Here is a 20,460-nt window from a genome sequence, read left to right on the forward strand (position 1 = left end):
CAAACAAAATACACTCAGTTTTGCTTTCATTTAGATGCAGAAAATTCTGAGAAAGCCACATCTTAATATCCGCCAAAGAGTTTTGTATGGACACAAGTGCACTGGGATTGTTAGGACCAATGGGTAGGTATACTTGAAGGTCATCTGCATAAAAATGAAAGAAAAGGTTATGTTTGTAGATGACTGAGCTAAGAGGCAACATATAAAGAGAAAACAACAAAGGCCCAAGGATGGAGCCCTGTGGCACACCAGTGGTTAGAGGGACCGTAGAGGACGAGAGGTCGTTAATTGTCACCCTAAAGCTCCTATCAGTCAAATAAGATTCCAACCACTGCAGGACAGTCCCACGGAGACCGACCTGTTGGGACAGGCGAGTGATGAGGACTGAATGGTCCACAGTATCAAAAGCTGCTGTGAGGTCCAGCATCACCAGCAACACACACTTCTTGGAATCAAGAGATAAAAGAATGTTGTTTTGCACTTTTAACAGCACAGACTCTGTGTTATGTCGTGATCTGAATCCAGACTAAAATTTGTCTAAAACAGTGTTGTTCTCTAAAAATGATTGCAACTGAATAAAAACAACTTTTTCTAAAACCTTCAATAAAAATGGTAAATTTCAGACAGGTCTAAAATTTGATAAAACAGATGGGTCAAGGTTGTGTTTTTTAAGTAGTGGCTTGACAACAGCGTGTTTAAAGGCAGCTGGAAACATTTCACACCTGAGGCAGCTGTTAATAAAAGAGAGAAGGCATGGCCCAACAGTAATAAAAGCTTCTTTGAGCACCTTTGCAGGTACAATGTCCAAGGGACAGTAACGGGGTTTAATACTCTGTACCACCTCAGTGAGAAGTGACAGAGACACTTGCTCAAAACTTTCCAAAACAGCAGACGGTGCAGGAGGAGTGTACAGTTCAGCACAAGCATTTATATTATTCTTAATGTGCTGTCTCACAGATGCCACCTTATTGGTGAAAAAGTGAAGAAAATTTTCACAGGTTGAAGCTGAAACATTAGACAGAACAGTGGGAGGGTTTATAACAGAGTTAATTGTGTTGAACAATACTCTAGGATGACTGCAACTGTTGGTGTTTATATCTGACAAATATTGAGACTTGGCCTCTTTCACTGCTCTATGATAGTCCTTCAAACTGTCTCTCAAAATTCCCAGAGACACATGCAGCCTGTCCTTTTTCAGGTGGAATGAAAAGAGGTGATGAAGTCGTCAGGGCACAGAGTAGAGGCCAACCCATCTGCGGAGGATAGGTGAGTGTCCAGGAAGGCAGATGAAAATTCTCTTGCTGTAGAGGAGGTGATGGTACGTCAAGAGCAGGCTGGCATTAAAGATTTGGCTGTGGGACGAGGAGCTGTGTATTCGAACATGACAGGGAGGTGGTCCGAGAGACAAATAGCAGCTGTTTCTTTGACAGACAGGGAGAGCCCATGTGAAATGACCAGGTCCAAGGTCCACCCAGTTGATGTGTGGGGCCATTCACTGACTGAGTGAGATCAAAGGAATCCAGAAGACGTTTAAAATTGTTAGCCAGTTTATTTGTATAGCACATTTCATGTACAGGACAATTCAAAGTGCTTTACATAAAACAAAGGCATTACAGATATTTAGAATAGTAAAAGTCATAATCAACACATAATCACAATAAAATAATAAATTACATTAAAATGATTAAAAGCAAGATAAGTTAAAAAAGTTACCGTGCAGATTTCATGCATAGGCGCATGAGAAAAGAAATGTTTTTAACCTGGATTTAAAAATGTCTACATTTGGTGAAAGTTTAATCTCCACTGGCAGTTTGTCGCATTACAGCTAAATGCTGCTTCTCCATGTTTAGTCTGGACTCTGATCTGGACTAGTTGACCAGAGTCTTTGGATCTAAGAGCTCTGCTAGGTTTATATTCTCTGAACATATCACAGATGTATTCTGGGCCTAAACCATTCTGGGATTTGTAAACAAGCAGAAGGGTTTTAAAATCTATTCTGTGACTGACTGGAAGCCAGTGTAAAGATTTTAAAACTGGTGTGATGTGTTCAGATCTCTTAGTCCTGGTTAAAACTCTAGCAGCAGCGTTCTGGATGAGCTGCAGATGTTTAATGCTCTTTTTAGGAAGTCCTGTTAAAAGACCATTACAGTAATCCAGCCTACTGGAGATGAATGCATGGATGAGTTTCTCTTGGTCTTTCTGGGAAACTAAACTTTTATTTCTGTTGATGTTTCTGAGCTGGTAAAAATCTTCTTAGTGAAGCTTTGATGTGGCTGCTGAAAGTCAGGTCTGAGTCTATCAACACTCCCAGGTTACGAACTTGGTTGGTAATTTTAAGAGCCCGAGTCTCCAGGTGTTTGCCAATGCTGAACCTCTTCTCTTTGCTACCAAACAGAATAATCTCAGTTTTGTCTTCATTTAATTGTAGGAAATTCTCCTTCATCCAGGTGTTTATTTGCTCCAGACACTGACACATTAAGTCTATTGGACTGCAGTCATCTGGTGACAGAGACACATAAAGTTGTGTATCATCTGCATAACTTTGATAACTAATGCTATAGTTTTGTAATATTTTACCCAAAGGGAGCAGATACAAGTTGAACAGAAGAGGTCCAAGGACTGACCCCTGGGGGACTCCACAAGTCATGGCCACTTGCTCAGATTCATAGCTGCCGATCGTAACAAAATAACTCCGGCCTTCTAAATAGGACCTGAACCAGTTAAGAACCGCTCCAGAAAGTCCAACCCAGTTTTCCAGCCTGAAAACAGGATTCTGTGATCTACAGTATCAAACGCAGCACTGAGATCCAATAGAACCAGGACTGATACTAGACCAGAACCAGGACTGATACTAGACCAGAATCAGTATTCAACCTAATGTCATTTAACACTGTGACCAGAGCTGTTTCAGTGCTGTGATGAGGTCGGAAGCCGGACTGAAATTTATCAAGATTTCCACTTTCATTTAAAAAGTCATTAAGCTGGTGAAATACAACTTTTTCAATAATCTTGGAAATAAAAGAGGTTAGAGACGGTCTATAGTTGTTTATTATAGAGGCGTCTAGAGTCCTTTTCTTTAGGAGTGGCTTAATAGCAGCCATCTTTAGTGACTTGGGAAAAATGCCTGATGCCAGTGAGCTGTTAACTATCAGTAGGAGATCACTTTCTACTGAGGTAAAAACTGTTTTTAAAAAGTCGGATGGTATCATGTCCAGAGTGCATGTTGTTGATTTCAAATGCCAAACTGTTTCTTGTAGGACTTTTAAATTCACCATTTTAAATTGTGACATGACATCAGAATTATTTCCGGGTTTTAGACACAGACTAATTTTCTTGTTTGACTGTGTGGAATTAATATTTTGCCTAATTGTTTTAATTTTTTGGCTAAAAAAGTTGGTAAATTGGTTGCATTTCTCAGTGGAAAGGAGCTCTGGGCTTATCTGTTTAGGAGGATTAGTAAGTTTTTCAATCATAGCAAACAGAGAGAATTGTTGACATTCCTGTTAATCATTCCAGATAAATGCAGCTCTCTGGCCTTCACAGCTCATTGTTATAGTTACGCAGGCTTTGTTTGTACAGCTCATTGTTAGCCAGTTCATTAGATGTGCAACAGACATGTATATTAAAGTCCCCACAGAGTAGTATCTTATCATATTTACACATAATGTTTGATAAAAATTCAGAGAATTCAGATATGAAATCCTTGTTATATCTAGGGGGGGCGATATATTGCAGCACACAACAAAGGAGAGGCAAAGTCAATTACAAATAGTTGTAATTCAAAAGTAGAATAGCCATCTGCAGGGATTAAATGGCAGTTGAAGCTCTGTTTAAACACTGTGGCCACACCACCACCACAACCTGAAACTCGGGGGGCACTAAAGAAAGAATAGCCGGGGGGAGGAGCTCAGTGAGAGCACTGTTGTCACTTGGCTTCAGCCAGGTCTCAGTCATTAAAAGAAAGTCCAGATTGTGTGTAGTAATAAAATCATTCATAATAAAAGTTTTATTTGAAAGGGATCTAGTATTCACCAGCGCGGATCGTACAGTGCTGGAGCACACAGTTCGCAGGTCAGCACGACTGAGTGTGAGGAGATTTACATTGTGACGTATAATGAGTTAAAAACACGGCGAAATCTTCCACTCAAATGATCCAGAAATTGTTTTTTTTTTTTGTTTGTTTGTTTGTTTGTTTTTTTGTTTGTTTTTTCTTTCATTGTCACATGTTTTGGTTGGTCAAAAATAACAAACAAGGGAAAATAGTAAAGGTGGAAGTACTGGGTACAAGTTTTATATGGTTTGTATGGCTCCCCATATTTAATGGCTAGTATTTCATTCAATCAGTCTGGTTTTATTTATACAACTCTAGTCAATCAAAGTGCTGGACAGAGATACAAACAGGAATAAAAACATAGTACACTTAACAGTTATAAATATCACAACTTTCTCAACTGACACCCCTATCTGACAAAATAGATTTTCAGTCTTTCTTAAACACGGGCAGGGGTCACATATGTAGGTTACATGTAAGAAACACACACTGATGAGTCATAATAGACTAGTTATAATGTGGGAAACACCATTTTAACCATACCTGTATGTATTTAAGCTCCAGGAGGGGATGCATGATGTGGCAATGCAGATTTAGTGCTACTGTAGAGGATGCAGGTCAACACTGCAGCGTTTGTGTGACGGCGCACCTCCATCACCAGAGGATGTGGAAATAAGCATCACCTTCCTGAAGCAACTCCCTGTGACAGCAGTGAGAAGCAGAGGAAAAGTTAAGCACTGTGTCGTAGTCCTGCGGGTTCTTCTGCCTCCACATTTAAAATGAATTAAACGGATCACCTTGCTGGCATTCGTGTGGGTGTTACTCTGACACGTCCCACCCATCTAAACGCTGCTGCAGACCGAGCACACCCCCTTGGCAACTCGCTCAGCGACGCCAGCGGACTTCCTGCCTGAGACAATGCCCCGCTGTTAGGCTAAGTTTGCCTTCGGGGCCCTCTGCCATTCAGGTTTCTGGAAAATTCGGTGGGATCGCACGTGATGCAACAAACTTGCAGCGGTGTGCAGGCTGAACAGGATGGAAGATATCCAACTCAGGATGCAGCCTGGAGCAGCTTCCACTTCTTTTCTTTTTATTTCTCTTTTTCGTTATGGTTTTAGGCAACTAAACTAAATGATTAAATTACCTAACAATGATGTTTTATTTAAAATGAATCCTTTCTGAAAGTTAAACACTTTTTAGACAAAACTAAAGAAGTAGAAACTGCTTAGAGCAGCTCATGGAAGCTGGTACAGAAGCTGCAAGCCCAAAAGGACCAGATGGAGCCACGGATCCATAAATCCACACCCTGCCGCCCAGGAAACAAGAGATCCAGCCGGTCAAATAGGCCTCGTTCCTCTTAGAGTGAACTGAGCTGGGAGGATTGGAGCAGCGGCTCTGGCGTTTAATTCTCCAAATATTAAGGAAAAGAGCTCCAATGCTTAATTTATTGTCTCCTTTAGGAAACACGGAACATCCTTCCTGAGAGACCTCTCCATCCCACACGTCCTTTTAAAGCCATGCAGGAGGATGTTTGTCCACTATAAATGTTATCAGTGGGGACAAATGTGAGGACATGAGCAGCTCCTTTCTGGCTTTTTCTTTCCTTTAATCACCAACCCTGACAATAAGTCTTTTTTTATATATATTAACTGATAAAAATTATGTACTTATGCATTTTTGAAGAAAAGGAGGTCAAGATAAAAAGAAACATCTAACCCACAAGCTGCTCATTCCTCTATTAACTCTGATAGATTTATTCAGTTAATTCTCATTTACAAACTCTGTTTTCCATGTAGACTTTTCTTAGTTTAAGATATAAAAAATATAACTTAAGTTGGAGTTTTCAGTTTATCGGCTACAATACTACTACTACTACTACTACTACTACTAATACTAATACTAATAATAATAATAATAATAATAATAATAATAATAATAATAATAATAATAATCATGAAAATATATTATTATTATTATTACTAATAATATTATTGTTATTATACATTTATACAAATTTATTATTATTATTATTATTTAAAGCTATAATTGGGGGGATTGGTAGCTTAGTGGTTACAGAGTCAGTTTGGGTCTGGAGAACCTGGGTTTGAGCAGCCAGCAGAGGTGAACCACCTGGGCCTTTGACCCCTCCCACCGCTGAAACATGGCGGCCCACAGCTCTCCAGAACAACTAGAGATGGGTTAAATAGTTGAATTTCCTAGTCGGAATAAATAAAGAATGAAATCATCATTAACGTCTTAAACCCAGTGTTAGTCCATCATTTGTCTCCAGATGATAATTAAAAGATCCTGATGGAGGTTTGGGGGGCGTGACTGACCCGGGAACACCTGTGGGTCCTGAATCCTGCAGCAGTGTGAATGCGGACAAACCTGCTTTCAGAACAAAGAACACTGAGCTGCAGTTTCAGACCCCGACGCCAAACTCAGCAACCTTTATCTGTCATACTATATGTGCTGCCAATGAGCACAATGAACATTACTATTGCTTGTGTGCTCAGGGCAGAGCAATGCAGTCTGGGTAGAAACTTGACACCTCTGAGACATGTGGTTGGTGAGGGGCCACGGAGAGCTATTTAAGGCTTTGGCATGACCTTTTCCTCTACTCTGCTATGGATCTGCATAAAAACCGGATTCATGGAGGATTCTCCAGAAGCAACGGGCCAAAAGTTTCACAACAGCAATTGATTAAAAATGTACAGAAACACCATGTCGCTGCTGAGGATTGTACGCACAACAAGAAGAAGATTCCAGTATAAAAACTGCAGAGAAGGTAGATATAAAGAGGAAATGCAGACCACAGATCTATACATTAAGACATGAAACAAACAGGAAGTGTTTGGGGGTTCAAGACCGCACAGATTCTAGGAAACGGTGTGACTGAGATTAGAAAAGGAGCTGCATACAAACACAGAAAAGGGGGGAGGAGGGGGAAACGAAACAGGAGAATGAGATGTCGAACTCTGCTTTGGTGCTGATGACATATGAAGCAGTAAGGTGAGTTATGTCGGGCTAAATATGAGCTCAGCAGGTCTGACATCTGCCTCTGCAGCAGAGTTAGACGTCCAAAGCAGGGAGGGGTCATCTGTAGACCCCGTTTCAGGTAAGAGCCACTCAGCTGATCACCACACATTCAGAGATACAGCAGGAACAGAGAGAAACAGCCAAAGGACTTAGAGTGAGGTACAGACGTCATCAGCAGGAAATACTTTATCATCATCATCATCATCATCACTATCATCTATGCATATGTGAGGAAATATATTTAAATCATCTAAACTAAAAGCAGTGGCAAATAAAGAGTTATCACATTTAGTACAACTCAGGTCTGGATCAGACTCCAGGTTTTCCAGGACCCTCCAGGTCTGGATCAGATTCTAGGTTTTTCAGGACTCTCCAGGTCTGGATCAGACTCCAGGTTTTCTGGTAGTGTGTTCCACATGTTAACCAGGTGTTTCGGGTAAATTAAAGGACACGTGGTCACTTTGTACCACTAACAGTGAGTTTCATTACATAATAATATAAAAAACTTGAATCATTTTTAGGAGGGTTATGGAGAACAGGAGGTAAAACACACTGTTCATGAAAAACCACGAAGTGATTATAAATCTTTAAAAAATCCCTCAGTCCTGGATCCTCAGACTTTTCTAAGCTGTTTCTAAGGGTGGGTCATGTGATGTAACACATGGTTGTAGATGTAAGATGGAGTTGCAGCTATTTGTTCTGGGTCTGCTGAAGCTTCCAAACGTCCCACCCTCAGTCTGAGACAAACTGGTGAATTTTCCTGCAGCGTCTGTGATGTTTCTGTTTTATTGAGGTCAACCTGCTGCGATGACATCATCAGGGCTTTCAGCTTCTCTGTCTTTCAAATTGGGATCAAACCTTCCTTTTACATGGCTCAGGTGACCCTGGACTGTCTGTTAGTCCTGCTCGGCCTCCCATCGTGCACCCCTCATCCTTTATCCTTTATTTTCTCTCTGTGTAGGGATCTGAGCCTTCCTTGTCTAAACTTTCCATTTGTCTCCTTTTTGTGTCTCTAGAGTGTTTGTCTTCTCCACCCTGAACCGGTTTTCATTCCTGAGTCAGGAAGTCTTCATCTTTATTAACACCTGCCAGCATGCTCAGGGCGTGGGCTTCAGCTGAGGCCAAGATTTGATAAGAGAAATTTTCCATGAGCTGGAGTGGTGTTCATACAGCGGCAGTGAACAGGTCCGGGCTTGACTAAACTGGATTACAACAAACTGGATTTCTGTTCCTTCTCTGATTAAAATTATGGATTTTCTCAACCCTGGAAAAGACGCCTCAGAGTGATTTTATTGCCCCAACAAATTTACAAAAAGCACAATTTAATTAGCTTTGGTGCACAAGTAGGACCAAGAATCTCTGAATGACCACACCTTCTGCATTGATGACCAGCCAGAACTAGAAACTGTAAGTTTCTGTGTGAAAGGTTGATCAGGGTGCGGGTTTTTCCCACATTTACAGCTGAGTCGGTCTTTCCTTTGGACCGTCACCAATATAAAATGGGGATTCATTTCACAATTAATCTATTTGCAAGACAAAATGGGAACATATTAGAAATAAAACTTTTAACTGAGTCCTCTGAATGCACCTTTAAGCTGGCGACTAGCGACAAATCTAGCGACTCTTTCTGGTATTATTGGAGACTTTTGGAGACTGGCGTGAATAAACGTAGTTTACTCTTCCCAATGAGGAGCAGGTGCTGTGCAGACCCCTCCCTGCACAGGGGAGCTCCCAGCTGCATTCAGACGACGTTCAGCTCTGTTTCATGACCAGGCTGAAAATGAAACGTACAAAGCTGCTGCTGGAGAATCCTGCTGGTTTACCGTCACAGTAACGTCTGTTAATGAAGAGTGTGGATAAAATATTTAAAAAGTTAAAAGTATTGTGACATGTTCCAGACTTCTAATTAAAAAAACAAAATACATTTGAAAAACTGAACTAAAAAATAAAGAAAATATTGACAGATTTATTTAATTATATATTTATTTATCTGTTCTAAACATTTTTAGGTTGTCTTTTCATAAATTTTTGCCTTTCAGCTGCAACCACTACAACTATATGTACCAGGCTGATTATGCTAATTAGCGACTTTTAAGACAGCCAGTAGCTACCTTTCATACTGAGGAGTTAGGAACAGTGATGTAGACCTGCTCCGTGTGGTGCCTTACGTTTGTGGGAGATACGACTCTTGGTGCAGCTTATTCACCTTGATCACACACCTGATACGTCCTCTGCTGCACACAGGTGTAGCGTTCTCACGCCAGGTCATTTTACACCCTCACACATGCACACAAAAACAAAACATCTGATAACATTAATAATTTACTGGAACTTAATAAGCCCTCGTTACTGCAGTGTAGTGTTGTGTAACTTCTGTAGTAAAGAGAGGAGACAGTTTGTGATCACTGGTAAACCAACAGGAATACTCAAGTTTCAGCTCCTCAGTCTGAGACTGATCCTAGGAACAAGTAAAGTAGTCCCAGGAATTAGTAAAGTAGTCCCAGGAATTAGTAAAGTAGTCCTAGGAATTAGTAAAGTAGTCCTAAGAATGAGTAAAGTGGTCCTAGGAATGAGTAAAATAATATCTGAGGAGGAACTGTGCTACAGCAGAAGGTAACAACTGAACCTGAGAAGGTTTCCAGGTGTTACGTAGGTAAATATCTCAGGAAGCTATTGGCTGATGATGATGATGATGATGATGATGATGGACACCTCTGGATGATGGATCCAGGGATAAACCCGGCATTCACCTTAGAAACACCATGAGGATCCAGAAAGAAGTGAAGGCCAAGGCAGTCTATGATAGGAAGAGTGAACCCTTCACTATAAAACCTCCTTCATCTCCATGGAAACCAGCAGGACCTTTATGGTTCATGTCAACCAATGACAGAGTCATAGGAGAACACATTAGCAGAGTTTTTAGAGCTGGAATCAAACTTTTCTCCACAAACAGCAAAAGTAAGACATGATTCTGGTTCTGGCTGCTAGCTCCAGAGTTTCTGTCCCACAGTGATGAGACAGACGTCTTTGTAACCAGCAGAGTCTCTGCTGTCATGTGACTCCTGGTTTGTGTGGAGAAATTAGCAGAAGCTCTAAAGTGGACAGAGCTGTTCTCATGTTTTCTACATTCACATAGAACTGCTTGGAGTTTGGACTGTGTTTGGTTTGGATGCCGATGCTGGATGGTGGAGTCTTTTAGCTGAGATTCTCCCGTTGCTATGCTACATGTTAGCGTTGCTGCTTCCTGCTAGTCATGTTGCTATGCTGAGTTAGCGTTGCTGCCTACTGCTAGTCATGTTGCTATGCTACATGTTAGCGTTGCTGCTTCCTGCTTGTCATGTTGCTATGTTACATGTTAGCGTTGCTGCTTCCTGCTAGTCATGTTGCTATGTTACATGTTAGCGTTGCTGCTTCCTGCTAGTCATGTTGCTATGTTACATGTTAACGTTGCTGCTTCCTGCTAGTCATGTTGCTATGTTACATGTTAGCGTTGCTGCTTCCTACTAGTCATGTTGCTATGCTACATGTTAGCGTTGCTGCTTCCTGCTAGTCATGTTGCTGTGCTACATGTTAGCGTTGCTGCTTCCTGCTAGTCATGTTGCTATGCTACATGTTAGCGTTGCTGCTTCCTGCAAGTCATGTTGCTATGCTACATGTTAGCGTTGCTGCTTCCTGCTAGTCATGTTGCTGTGCTACATGTTAGCGTTGCTGCTTCCTGCTAGTCATGTTGCTATGCTACATGTTAGCGTTGCTGCTTCCTGCTAGTCATGTTGCTGTGCTACATGTTAGCGTTGCTGCTTCCTGCTAGTCATGTTGCTGTGCTACATGTTAGCGTTGCTGCTTCCTGCTAGTCATGTTGCTGTGCTACATGTTAGCATTGCTGCTTCCTGCTAGTCATGTTGCTGTGCTACATGTTAGCGTTGCTGCTTCCTGCTAGTCATGTTGCTGTGCTACATGTTAGCGTTGCTGCTTCCTGCTAGTCATGTTGCTGTGCTACATGTTAGCGTTGCTGCTTCCTGCTAGTCATGTTGCTGTGCTACATGTTAGCATTGCTGCTTCCTGCTAGTCAGGTTGCTATGCTACATGTTAGCATTGCTGCTCTCTGCTAGTCATGTTGCTATGCTACATGTTAGCGTTGCTGCTTCCTGCTAGTCATGTTGCTATGCTACATGTTAGCGTTGCTGCTTCCTGCTAGTCATGTTGCTATGCTACATGTTAGCATTGCTGCTTCCTGCTAGTCATGTTGCTATGCTACATGTTAGCGTTGCTGCTTCCCGCTAGTCAGGTTGCTATGCTACATGTTAGCGTTGCTGCTTCCTGCTAGTCAGGTTGCTATGCTACATGTTAGCATTGCTGCTGTCTGCTAGTCATGTTGCTATGCTACATGTTAGCTTTGCTGCTTCCCGCTAGTCAGGTTGCTATGCTACATGTTAGCGTTGCTGCTTCCTGCTAGTCAGGTTGCTATGCTACATGTTAGCATTGCTGCTGTCTGCTAGTCATGTTGCTATGCTACATGTTAGCATTGCTGCTGTCTGCTAGTCATGTTGCTATGCTACATGTTAGCGTTGGAGATGATGTGTTGCCCTTTGTCTTGCAGGCTGGGTGATTCTCTGAATTCGGTGCACATTGGGTTCTCTGGTTACTGAAAAATATACAACAAAAAATTGTGTTTCTTAACATTGCATCTGATGAAGGACTATTTGAACCTCTGAGAAAATATGTTTTCCCACCTTAGGCATGAAGTCCCAAAAATTATTAGAAATAATTTTGTCACTTACGTTGTTTTAAATTCAACCTGTAACGGGACAATCTGACTCCTGTATGGTTATAATTCTAAAACATATTAAAATAAATTCTTCCAGTTCCTTGGTAATAACCTGTCCCTTGTGTAATACAACTAATCGTAAGTATATTTTATTTGATTCTAAATAATAATAATTTGACTGTCAAGACAGATATGACAACTTAATGGACAAGTGGGCTTCATAAATGATGAAAATATACTTTGACATAAACATTACGTTAGGCTTTTGTATATTTTGTACTTGACCGCTAAAATTTGCATAAAGTTCAACAAACATTTATCCAATATTTGTTAATATTATTAAAAAATGCATGAGAATGTATCAAGTAACAGGGCTGAACACACTGTAACATGGCTGAATGAATGACAACATTTAATCAAACTGAAATTGACAAAAGAATTCAATAAAACAAACACAATGAATGAAACATATCATTAAGTATGTAATGTTTAACATTGTTTAAAAATAACATGACATTTAGATTAAACGTATCTGTCCTATGGGAAGAAACTATGAAGAACGACAGCAGAGCCTGAATGCAAAATCTGTCTCGCTGGAATCAGTTTAACAATGTAGTGACTGACATCACAACACAGTCACAATCTTAACTATAAATGTTAACATTAAAATAATTTAAAATTAATCATCTGTAGGGTCATCAGAAAAAAAGTACACTGCAATGCTGTCTGCTCTAAAATCTGGGAATTATTATAAGCCAATGATAAATGATTGTAGATGATCTCTTCTTATCTGATGTTTATCTGTTGTTTCTGCTGTTTAAAGTTCTTTCATCATTTTAGTCAGACAGTCTGTCCCAGATCTCTTTCTGAATTTGCACGTGACGTGAATCACGCCCTGTCACGGGCTGAGGAGGCGGGATGAGCTCAAGCACATCATCAAATGGATACCACAGTACATTGTCTAGTAGAGGCCAAAAGAACCTGTTTTTGGTTATTCCAGCGTGGTGAATGCATTTGACTTGAAAATTGTTTTTGTCTGTGGTAAGATTATTGCTGGATACAATGTTTTATTGTATGTGAGCACACACCACTTCCCTTTTACCTCTGGGTCATCCCAACTGATTTGTATCTGCCCTTGTGGCACAGTAGCTGGGACCTTCCTAACAAAGCTGAAATGCTTTGTATTCCAGCATCCACATTCAAGCTTTCCATAGGTGGAGCACATGCAGCTGACATCTCGCAATGTTATCTCCCCTCGAGCAAGAGTGATGACCTGATGGATGTGCATGGTTCCTGAGACTGGTGGAATGGTGGAATGGTGGATAGCATCCTTTGCAGTGCCTGCTCTACAGCTTCATCGATGATAAAATACAGTTTGCTCGAGGAGTTTGTCTCAGAAAGAGCCTTGAAGAGCTCATAAGCATTTTTGATGTCCCGCCCATGGCTGATGAGGTTGTCTGCTGATCCCTTTAATGCAGCACCAACACCACCTGGTGCTCCTTTGCCATGACTCGACTCGAAAAACTTCCAGGTCCCTCTCAGTCCTCTCTTGTCAAGCTCTGTACCGAAGAGAAAAACGTTCCCTTTCTGTCTGTACTGCGTATACAGGGCCCATCACTAAAAAAGTGTACAACAGACACTGCTGGGTGTGTGGTCTGCACATAGTCCCGTACAGGTTTCAGATGCTCCCATATGGCAGCTGGACTCTTGTGCTTCGATGGCAAATGGAGGTAAAGCAGATTGGCTCTTGGGTTCCACTAACATAGAATAATGAACATGAAATAACATGTTTTGAAATGTGGCTGGCTGGACTTAAGAACAGTCCAACCTTCAACCCTGTAACAATGATTCAACCCCGTAACAGTGTTTTTTTGTTACGGGGTTGAAGATTTAGCTAAAAGTAGCCACATGTCTACAGTAGCTAGGATATGGAGCACCATATAGCATGAGGAAAACAATAAATTAATATATCTTTCCAAGACAATTGTTTGCTTTTACCCAAACTATAGTAAATATAATTCATGCATGTAACAGAGTTGAAAGGTTGAGCTTGACGATGTCAATCTGACAATAGAAACAATGAAATATAGGTAAGTAAGTAATGCTAACATTTACCTCTCTTTACAGTGTGAGCGGGAAAATATTCAGTGATGTCACTTCCTGGGTGCTGAAGAAGTTGGACTGAACGATTACTTTTAAAAAGAGAGGGATTGGTAGGCTGTTACGGGGTCGAACAGAACTGAGGGACATGATTAAATGGTGCTTTTTAGAAATAATGTATTTTTCTCATATTTCTTTTATTTAGGTGAAAGTGGACAGGCAAATGATTATATTAGCAAAAAAACTTGCAGTTACTGGCTCTTTTTATTGGTTTTATTTTCAGTTAAAAAGTAACTTTGGTCCGTGGGGACATGCTCATTTGGCTGACGTCTAAGCCTCAGCAACCCATGAAATTTTTATAACATAATTTTCAAAATATGTTTGCCTGCTATAACACAAAGACACATGGATCCTTCCATTTCCTGTTTTAAAATGCATTTTATGGTTTACTTTATATGAAAAACTTTGAGGTAAATCTGTGGGACACAAAGTGAACTGATTTCGGAGAATCGCCCGGCTGGGACAACCGTCCCTGTGTTTCCTCCATCTCTCCCTTTCAGCTCATCCTCCACTTCCTTTTTCCTCCATTTTTGCATATGCAAAAAAGGTTTCAGACTTCCTGACATTCAATTCAATTCAGCTTTATTAGTGTGGCACCAATTTACAACAAAGTCCCCTCAAAGCACCTTTACAGATTTAGTCCAATTATAATCCAGCTGAAACATCCATTACATGATTCACAATAGTTCAATTTCTAATAATCAATAAACACATAGCTAAGGAAACTAGTGGACTGCATTGAATCTTCTCTTGGAGTCAGCCCTCCATCCTCCAAAACTTTCATTTTAAGAATTTTGACCAATTTTGTTGAACCATGCAGCTCATTCACAGCCATCATTAATGGTAATAAAAAATCCAAGTCTAATTTTTACCTTTTCTATTAAATTATTAAATTGGAATACTTCCTTTAACTCAATTTCTGAACAAGTTACCAATAAAAAATGTTTCTATGAAGTTTCATAATCATCTTGAGATAACATTTATACAGATCTTATAATTATGTTTAATTTGTTTGGAGAACAAAAATCTGGGAAACAGAAATCTTCAAGTCTGATGGGAGCAACGTTTTCCACTGTAACCTTATTAAAGCTTGGGTAGATAACGCAGCTCTATGCTCTTCAAAATGTCTTGTTTTCTGTTAAACTTTCTCATCCTCGGCATTTCTCCGCTGTACTGCATGCATTAACAGGCTAACAAAGACTAAAGACTGATTAATGACCGATTACTCCTTTAGCCATCCCACAGATGTGGAGCAGTGCAACATGCCTTCATCATGGGTGAGCCGAGCCTTCAAAGTAGTGATCATGCTCATGTTAATTCATCTGGCAACTATCTTATTGATTAATTATCAAAATGTTTTGCTCCAGAGGTGCCAGAAAACTGTAAAGTTACATTTCTCTTTAAATCAAGGTATTGAACACGTTCCCGTTAACTGGTGTGAGGTGAGTAAACTGGGCATTGACCAACAGGCTACATGGCTAAGTGGTTGTAGTTCAGTAGAAGAAGAAGCTGTCCGAATGGAAACACACAGAAAAAAAGAAAAACACACAGCTCCAGTGGACATCCAAATAGGAACAATAATTCAGGAATAATAGTGTATTTATTTCCAGTTCTGACTGTAAACAGCTGATTAATCACAACATTTTGAGAGTCACGATGACAGAGCGCCTTTAACGTTTTGGTTTGTTCAACAAACTGTTCAAAACTCAGAAACAACCATCTTGCTGAGACATAAGATAAAACAGCACATTTCACTGGAAATGAATCCAACTCATCTTATTTAGTCGACTTCCTTACAGCATGCTGTAGCTTCCAGCTAACCCTAAACACAAGTCAGGGAAGTTCTTGATTGGAATAAAATCCGCTTCTCCTCCAGGTTCTCCTCAAGGCACTGAATCAGAACTGGATCCACTTTGGGATCAAACTTGTTGGCAAACCAGTGGCCGAAGTTGAGTAACCAATTCATCTCAGCTGCACCAAAAATACAAACGCTACGGACGTGCTCCCCTGTGCACGGGGGGTAAAGGCTCTCCTCCAGGTAATGCCACTTCACCAGCCTGGTCTTACTCATCAGGTCTGTGATATCAGCCTGGGATCTGGGCACCTCTCCGGGAACACCGGGCAGTCGCACCAGTGTGGCCCAGAAGTGTTCATCTGGAGAGTAGGTGTCCTCCGACCAGTCTATGAAATCCTTCATCACTGGCGACGAGTACAAGTGTGCAACAAACTCCCTTGACAACACGAAGTATGCATTCCCGATGAACATCTCTATACCATGTGGTGGCGGCGCCTTCTGCTTCTCCGTTTTCACCGGAAGTTTCTGATACTCGAAGCTGGCGTCTTTTAGCTCGTAGTGGAAGGAGAATCTCTGCTTCTTCAGCTCCGACGGTCGGCTCGTCTCCAACATGTTGGAGCCGTTTAACCTCTTCAGTTCTGACACCAGCTCAATGTTGGACTTGAGGGGGAAGTCCTGGCCACACAGGTTGATGACATACTTCCATCTGACCTTCGACCCCATCAGGTCAGACAGACAGTTGAGATCAGCTTTCAGCCGGCTGATGCTTGCATAGAAGACGGACTCTCGCTTGCTGGCGATGAAGACGTTGGGCAAGCAACGGGCCAAACCCTCCATGGCTGCCATGAACTGAGCCGAAGACTTCTGATCATAGTGGACGCAGTAGATGTTATTGGGTGAGTATGCAGCTCTGATGAGTCTCTCTACCATCCAGGCATATTTATGGACAACCAAAGAATATGCAAGAGGAAACACACGCTCCTCGTCAGAAACACACACTTTATCATAACCTCTGATCTTGATGAATGAGGAGCAGTTTCCTGTGAGGCTGATCAGACTTTCGTCTTTGTTCTCCTCCGTCTTTGTCCTTCTGATATTGAGGGATTTACCCACCTCCACGGGGTCCATGGAATAGATAGCTGCACAGTTGACATCATGCCTGTAAATTGGCTGACGGGCCGACAGCACTGCAGACTCTGGGGTCTGGTTGTACTTGATGCTCACCAGCAGCAGGACACTCAACGTCAGCAGCGACAGCAGTGATGGAAACAACTTCTTTCTTAGTCTCAATGGGGAACATTTCACATTCATTCTGCTGGGAAAGAAAGAAAAGAGTTGACTCACAGAACCTGAAAGTGAGTCGGTTTAAAGGAAGTTAAAAAAGAAAAAATCAGATCATGAAAAATGAAACTGAGGAAACACTAATGAATGAGTTCTACACCGGGCAATCAGTAGCACTGTGTGAAAGTTAAAAACAGAAAGCAACCGTTAGCATAATGATTTAAACCTGGGGTGTCAAACATAAGGCCTGGGGGGCAAAACCGGCCTGCCAGAGGGTGCATTCTGGCCTGCAGGTTGAATTTGGTAAATTTGAAAATGATATAAAACATTAGTATAAGTCCTGTTTTGTCCACGTCATGTTTCATTTTTCATGTTTAAATGGAAAACATTTCCAAGGCAGGGGAATAACTTGTTTTTATCTTTTTTTATCTTTCTGACCTAACAGATGTGACTTCCATTTGTACTGAGGTGAGTCAGTTCAGCCGGCATCCACCTGGACAGAACCGAGCCAAAATTGAGCCCAAACACTGCTAGATGCTGTCGCGGTGATTAGCCCTAACTAACTTTCCCTCTTTTCATGGTCAGCAGTGATTTGGACAGCAAAAATGCAGCAAAGGGAACTGAAAGTACTTGGTGTTGATTTTTTTTTTTAACTGAACCAAAAGTCTCTATTTGTTGCTTCTACAACTGTAACCTCCTGGCACATGCTGCCAACCCTGCAGGTAATGAGTGTATTAAGCAAAGACACCTTGCTGTAGTTTTGTTGTGGTTGTTAGCTCTCTGAAAACGAAGCATGTTTGTAAGGTTATCCATTCAATAAGGGCTGCAGTAAGTTGTTAACCAACCACTGGAGTGGTGCATGTTGACATGTCACCGTCATGCCTTATTCCGACCCTCAGAAAGCCTCCAGGAATTAGACCAATCAGACGGCATGAACGGGTGGTCCATTCCAGATCTTTGCTCAGAAACAGACGTCTGAGCAACCATATAATCAAGTACGTAAGAAGTATGAGTAGCAACAGCACTATAGCTTCTTCACAAGGAAGCTCGCTAATATTGATGGTTATAAGACATGTGACTCTTTACAGTTCACCCAACTTTATCATCCAATACTGTACTAATGGTGAATATTGCTCATGTACAGACTGAAAAAGAACAAAGAGAGAATCACTGGTGCAAAACTGCCCTTCATACACCTCCAGAGCAGTCATCATGCTGACGCATCACACCCCAGAAACAACTAGTTCCCCCCTCTCTGGCAGGCGCTACAGAACGCTGTGAGCCAACACAATCAGACACAAGAGCAGTTGCTCTGCACAGCCATCACTCTGATGAACACCTGAATCTGTCAAGCATGAATCTAAAACCTTCTCTTTTTTTTTTTGTATTTTTTTAGTATTACTGCAATAAAAAGATGACCTGTCCAGGTGTATCTGCCTCTCATCTGCTAATTGCTGGGACAGGCTCCAGCTTCACCACAACCCTAAATTGGACTAAGCAGTAAGGAAAAAGAATTATTTTTTAGATTAGTGCTACAGCTCAGTTCTGTTTGTCTTTGTGTTTATCATGGAACAAAAGGAGACGAGGAAGTCAAATTTCTTGTGTGTCTGCACTTACTGGAAAATAAACCAGAATCTGCTTTGACATTCATGTCTACGTGAAGCATGAGGAAGATAAAGAAAAAGGGACTTACGCTAAAATAACTTCACTTAACAGACTGATGCAGCCTTTAAGGTTCCATCTCATGTGTGAAGAGAAGTGTCACGTTTAATCCAGCAAGACTAATGGTTTACAGTAGTTTTCAGAAAACAGTGCATGTTTGAAAGTGGCTGAAATGAGCAAGGCCTTTCCGGAAACAGAACGTGGACGGCAGGTATCATTTATCATGAACACCACACGCACGTGGTGAATTATGACATTTATATAATCTTGCTGGACCTGAATGGAGGGGACAGGAAAAAAGAAGTAAAAAGGAAATTAGACAAAAAAAGAGGATGAGGAGACAAAGATACAGTAGATAGAAGCAACAAGCGTCAATCCGTCCTAATAACCAAGACAACAAACATTCAACATACACACACACATACACACACATAAGTACTCCAACAGGCTTCAAACCCACAACACTAACTCAGTTTTAACCATTGTAATGTGGTTATTTTTATTCATTCTCAAATAAATAACGTGTAAAATATTCAGTAAATGGTTGCTTTCTGCTTTCATCTTTGCTGTTAGTGGGAAGAGGTTGAAGCGTTAGACTCACCTGGATCCAGACTCTGGTTCTGGTTCACGGAGCGCCTTTCAAAACGTCTCATCAACTCGTCCTGAAAGTTGGTACAAAGTTCCGTTACTCAGTGTTTTTTTAAATGAAACTGGGTAAAACTGCCATGAGAACTCGGTTGCTGTAGCGGGAACTTACCCATGTCCGAGGAAATATCAGAAGAGACATTTATGTTCCCGCCTGCTCCACTTTTAACGCACAGCCGCTGCCAGCGTCAGCTTTGCGCCATATCTGGTCGAAATTTAATTCCTCACATTATCAGAAGGGATGAAGGAAAGAGAGAGACGTAGAACATGGACAGGCTCTCCAAGATGAGGTCGACGCGGAGATGTGAAAATAATCCGGAAAGAGGAAGGAGGGCTCAGGAACCAAATTTGCATTACTGAGCAGAAAATGGTTTTTAGACTTTTCTACGTAGTGATTTCCTTTTTCTACACCATCGAAACTCAGACTGAAAAGTGAGAAGTTGTGCAGAAACAAGTTCCTCGTGAACAGGTAAGCGCGAGCCGCAGCTGATGGAAGTGGCTTTAATGAAAAGCCCGTGGCTGAAGTCATCTGAGCTCCGGAGGACCGTGACAGCCAGGAAACTCTGCGTGGGTTAGACAGCCCGGGGTGGGGGGAAAGCGCTCTGATGTCAGCCTTTTAAACGAAGAAGACTGATATGATAGCCGTAAATAAACCAGTTTCCCAGAAAAGCGGCTTCAGGTAACCCTTTTAGGGCACTCACTGAAATACTTTGAAATGAACATTTTTAATTCTGGTATTTAACAAGACCTACAATCTGCTGGTACATTTAAAAAATCGCTTCATGCTGAAAATTAAACGAAACTTAGTGACTTGTCCTATTCAGGTCAAAAAAAATATAAAAAGTGTATATGGAAGAAAATGTTGAAAACATCAACAAGTTTAATAAACATTAGTTTAAAACATCATAGAACAGAAAACATTTAATAACAATCCAGTACATAATAAAAAACATTTAAATACCTAAAATACTTAAAATGTAAAATATTCTAAAACGTTAAACATATGCTGGCAGGATCCATATCTGATTCATCTTCCTCTTTTTCATCATCGTCACTGATGGT

General features: G+C 41.1%; 1 protein-coding gene across 4 annotated transcripts; it reads right to left on the minus strand.

The window, feature by feature from the left end:
* Positions 1-14,343: 14,343 nt before the first annotated feature.
* LOC121630573 (beta-1,3-galactosyl-O-glycosyl-glycoprotein beta-1,6-N-acetylglucosaminyltransferase 4-like) lies at positions 14,344-19,966 on the minus strand. 4 transcript variants are annotated; one of them, XM_041970944.1, is made up of 4 exons: positions 19,511-19,966; positions 19,355-19,415; positions 18,785-19,029; positions 14,344-17,122 (listed from the first exon to the last, which is right to left on the minus strand). In XM_041970944.1, exons 3-4 carry the CDS (start codon positions 18,835-18,837, stop codon positions 15,838-15,840), a joined length of 1,338 nt encoding a protein of 445 aa, XP_041826878.1. In that variant the 5' UTR covers positions 18,838-19,029; positions 19,355-19,415; positions 19,511-19,966; the 3' UTR covers positions 14,344-15,837. The 4 variants fall into 4 exon arrangements, with proteins under 4 accessions (XP_041826878.1, XP_041826877.1, XP_041826880.1 ...); XM_041970943.1 differs by having other exon boundaries at positions 14,344-17,125; XM_041970946.1 differs by lacking the exon at positions 18,785-19,029 and having other exon boundaries at positions 14,345-17,125; positions 19,511-19,965.
* Positions 19,967-20,460: the final 494 nt, after the last annotated feature.

This window comes from Melanotaenia boesemani, chromosome 19 (assembly GCF_017639745.1).
Source record: "Melanotaenia boesemani isolate fMelBoe1 chromosome 19, fMelBoe1.pri, whole genome shotgun sequence".
NCBI classification, from domain to species: domain Eukaryota; kingdom Metazoa; phylum Chordata; class Actinopteri; order Atheriniformes; family Melanotaeniidae; genus Melanotaenia; species Melanotaenia boesemani.

What these genes read in the sequence shown, in the direction of transcription:
- LOC121630573 (XM_041970943.1), bottom strand. Translation starts at nt 18,837, where the DNA reads ATGAGATGGAACCTTAAAGGCTGCATCAGTCTGTTAAGTGAAGTTATT. An exon ending in TTAAGTGAAGTTATTTTAGC is followed by an intron (nt 17,126 to 18,784) that starts GTAAGTCCCTTT and finishes TTTCTTTCCCAG; the next exon opens with CAGAATGAATGTGAAATGTT.